Genomic DNA, 4,528 nt, shown 5'->3' on the forward strand with positions numbered 1-4,528 from the left:
ATAGAATCGTGTTTATTCAAAGTAAGATATGAATATGAATGATAAAAAATGTGGAAATAGAATTTTGCTGTTGCAAAGATCGCAATCAAACCCAAAGTATTAATACATATAATACAAGGAAAAAAATCGTAGATATAGCAACATTTAAATTTAGCTCTGTTATAAAAGAATAATTAGATCTACCTCTTCAAGTCTATCTGTGATAGATTATATCACTAGTAGGAGTCTATCAACGATTGTCTATCATTAATAGATTTTGTTCTATTTACAATTCTTTAAAAATGTTACTATACACTTAATTATTAGTCTGAAAAGTACTACACATTGCAATTACTTATCTCATTCATCACTTTGTTAGAACCAAAACATCTACATCAGACATCAGCTATTCATATTCCTTCATTATTAGAATACTGAAAAGAATGCTGTATTATGGATTTCTAATTCATCCCTTTGGTTCAGAGTTGGACAAAATTTCTTGTATCAACTATTCCTTTGTAATATGTGCAACTTTTTGTATTGCAATACACTGTAGATATCTATATCTATACACAGGTTAATTGGTGTAAAAGAATCTGACCTGTTTTCGTTAGGCAGTGTGAGTTCTTGAACCAGCTCTATGCAGCCTATCGAGTATGCTGGAAGCCTTTCTCCTTGCCCTCGAATTACCAATCTTCGAAAGTTCCGAGATTGTCCCGTTTTCATTTTCGTCCTTCCGAATCTTCTTCAATTGGCTTTGGTCAGTTGTGCAGATTGCTAACAACATCAATGCACAGTTTTCTTTGACGCGTTGGGAGTCAGTTTCCCTAATAATTCCCAGCATACAAGGCACCGCATTTAGTTTGCACATTTCATCGATAGCGTTCACATCAGTGGAAAGAAGCGCAAGTATCGAAATCAACTCATCGACCAATAATCTTCGACCGATGTTTCGCAAAATGGAGGCAACTGCTCCACAGCCAACTACCTTCACTCTGTTTTCGACGGCAGTACAGAGGTTGTAGATTGCTGAAGCAGCATCTCTTATCACTACAAGATGTGCATGGTCTAAAAGTGCAATCAGATGTTTGAAAACTCCTGCATTTCCAATCATGATCTTATTTGCCTCATTCAAAGATAATAAATAAATAGTTGCAGCTGCATTCGCTATTGCCTCAATACTTCCATATTGTAAAGATTGGATCAACAAAGGGAGGACCAACGGGTGCTCTGCTACATGTTTCTTGTTACCATCAAAAATCGAGATATTGTGAACAGTGGTAATCAAATCCTCTTGAAGGCGAGGATAGAGATTAATTTTTTCTAGTGAGATCAGAGGATACAATAATCTCTCAATCGATTTGGGGAACTTTGCAAAAAGGGCTCGAAACTCATGGCTCAATCTCGTTGTCTCTCTCAACTCCTTTGCAGCATCTATTTTATCTGTAATGGACAAAGACATCAACTTGTTAAGCAATTCATCTAAATGGGACTCAGTTGCATTGTCGACCTCTTCCTCGTAACTAAGCTTTGGAGGCACCAATCTGTTATCCAAGCACCATTGTGAGATCATTGACCGAAGAAGACGATTCGGAGTAATAGACATGTCGGAAAGGACCTCATTGGTTCGAGGACATGTATTGTGCCCTTCATGGAACCACTGTTCGATGAAGAACCGATCATATGTCTGCCATTCAAAACCATGTTTTAAGAACATTAAGCACAAACTCAAACTGGAACACACACATCTAAACTATTCACAAAAGATTTACTTATTAGTATAAAAATCCAATAGATTATGGTTAGATATATTCAATCTTTTATACATATTTGTAACAACTTCCTCAGAAAATTAACACAAAACCCAATCATTTAAAATGAGACATTGGATTTGAACATAGATTCGAGACAATCGAATATCTTTTCCACACAAAAAGAAAGTAATATATCAGGCAAGGCAAATTCACACATCATTGCAATAAAGAGAAATATTACCATAGGAGAAATGAATCATCATTTCTTTTTTAGAAGACTAAAAAATAGTAATGATTAACACAAAAAGAACAAAGGCCACCGGAAAATTCAAAAGAAAACAGAGCCCACAGAGACACAAATTCATCATAGCAACCCAATCTTGATTCACAAAGACACTCCTATAAACCCAACAGAATTAAAGTCCCAATTGGAAAGAAAAACAAAAGAATTGAAAGAAGTCTCTAACCTGACCGGTTATCAAGAGAACAGGGTCATTCATGAGTTCGCCGGAAATGGGGCACCGGAACTCCTCCGGCACAATTGGAGTGTTAGTGCCAGAACTTCCACTAGATTCCGGGATGGGGGAGGCAGAGGCAGCCATTTTAGAGATTTTCAAAGCATTCAATTTCTGAATAGCCTCGTCGACAGCTGAGAACTCTAAATCATCTTCGTCGACGATTCTTTGGAGCAATAGTTTGAGGTCTTTTTTGAGGACATCCATGGGGTTGTAAAACCGCAAATGCAAGAGGAACCCAGATGAAAGGTAATTGAATTATGCGGAGAGAGAATCGAACTGGTTGAGGAATTTGGACTATGAAGTGATACCGAAAAGAGGATTCAGAAGGCAGTGGGCGAAAGAAATAGGAACGGGACGGAATTTGCGGAGAGAGTGTGAGAGGGAAAGACGAAGGATTCTGACTTCCCCCACCCCACTGGTTTATATTGGCTGACACGTCTGCTTATGCCATCATTTCTTTTGCCACATAAGCATTTCTTTTCCTTTTCTTTTTTCTTTTTTATTTTTCAAATCAATCACTTTCAAATATATATTAAAATATTCTTTTTCATCTAGTTTCAAATTTCTTATCTATTTTTTAATAAATATTTTAAATAGTCCAAACTCAATTAACATTTCCTTTATAGACTAGCATTTATCTACGTGAATTATCCATTTTTCTTACCCTTTTCTTTTTATAATGAAAATGAGATGCATAGATAGAAGTGGATCTTGAGATACACTCAATATTACTGTTTCCTTTATCATTTAACTTAATATCACATTCGATGAGATTATAAAAGTGCCCTAGAGAGAAAATTGACTGATTTTTTTAACATGTATTCACAAATTTCAAAAGATTGATTTGATATTCATCTTGACATGGTTTTCATGAAATTGTGTACTAATTGTAATGAATGAATGTATTATTAGAAATAATATACCTACGCAGATAATCACCTACAAATAGAAATTTAAAAAATATTGAATCTATTTCATGTTTTTTATGTGGTTTTTTTAAAATAATATACCTAAAGTTTAGTGTGTATTTAGGGATAATCACCCGAAAATTGAATTTTAAAAACACTGAATTTATTTCATGTTTTTTTATGTGTTTGGTAGACGGTTTCAACTTTTAGATCCTAATGTAAACTATTGTTAAAAAATGTAATTGAAATATAATATATTTATAAGTATCAATATACCATAAAAGTAGCTATACATTTTTCTTTCTTCGAGTACAGAAATAGTTTCTGTTATGAAATAAATATTAGATTGGATCTCAATGATTATTAATTAAGTTATGATAATGTATTTTATGTTATAAATTGGATATAATTATTACATTATAATATCATACCATTTCTATTCATTTAAAAAGCATAAAACAAGTTTATAATATTAGATACTATATTTACAAAACCAAAATATTTATTAATTTTATGTAACTTTACACTTTAAAATTGTGGTTTCAAAATCTTAGTAAATTGAATATACTAAAACATATCATTGCTTATTTCTGGAATTTATATAATTTGGATCACGTAATTTTAGAAATGAAACTATCAAATAAAGAATATCTTGTATCGCCCAAAAGAGGAAGGTGGACTTGATTTTCAGAACCTGGTGACATTTAATTAGGTTCTTCTTGCCAAGTTTACTTGGAGGGTTCTCACTAACTCTTCATCCCTGTCGACTCAAATCCTGAAGGGACACTACTTTCTTTAGTTAGATTTGCTTCAATCATCAGTCTCGAACAAGAGTTTTTTCTCTAGAGAGGGTTTCTAGGAGGATTTAGGTTGTTTAGATTAGGGCTTCGGAAGGAGGTGGGTAATAGGTATACTATTAAAGTGCTTGATGATCTGTGAATTACGAGGCACGTGTTTTCATGCTGGCTATGCCTAATTTTGGAAATAGTGAGTTGTTGGTGACCTCGTTAATTGGGGAGGATGGATAATAGGATGTAGATAAAGTGAAAAGTATGTTTTTCCCAGTTGATTGGGAAGTCATTCTAGATACCCAATTGGAAGTCCTAGTTCTGGGATAATTGGATTTGGCATTTTGATAAGTGGGAGAGGTACTCAGTTCGAAGTGGGTACTCTATTGCCTAGATGTATGATGGTTCTAGACTCTCGAGTTCAACGATTTGATCTGGTTGGTGGAAGCACGAAAATTCCTACAAAGGTTAAACACTTAGATGTTTCTAAGCTTTGCCCAACGTATGAGGATGATGTTGAGTCTATGGAACATATTATGTTTGATTGTGATATGACCAGAAAGGTTTGGAGTCGGCTTATC

At 34.2% G+C, this 4,528-nt stretch overlaps 1 protein-coding gene across 1 annotated transcript; it reads right to left on the reverse strand.

Annotated features, from left to right (window-relative positions):
- Positions 1-225: 225 nt before the first annotated feature.
- LOC120080141 (U-box domain-containing protein 9-like) lies at positions 226-2,644 on the reverse strand. Its single transcript, XM_039034709.1, has 2 exons — positions 2,201-2,644; positions 226-1,666 (listed from the first exon to the last, which is right to left on the reverse strand). The coding sequence occupies exons 1-2, from the start codon at positions 2,453-2,455 to the stop codon at positions 590-592; spliced, it is 1,332 nt and encodes a 443-aa protein (XP_038890637.1). The 5' UTR covers positions 2,456-2,644; the 3' UTR covers positions 226-589.
- Between the last annotated feature and the right edge of the window lie 1,884 nt (positions 2,645-4,528).

The sequence above is a fragment of the Benincasa hispida genome, chromosome 6 (genome assembly GCF_009727055.1).
Source record: "Benincasa hispida cultivar B227 chromosome 6, ASM972705v1, whole genome shotgun sequence".
NCBI classification, from domain to species: Eukaryota; Viridiplantae; Streptophyta; class Magnoliopsida; order Cucurbitales; family Cucurbitaceae; genus Benincasa; species Benincasa hispida.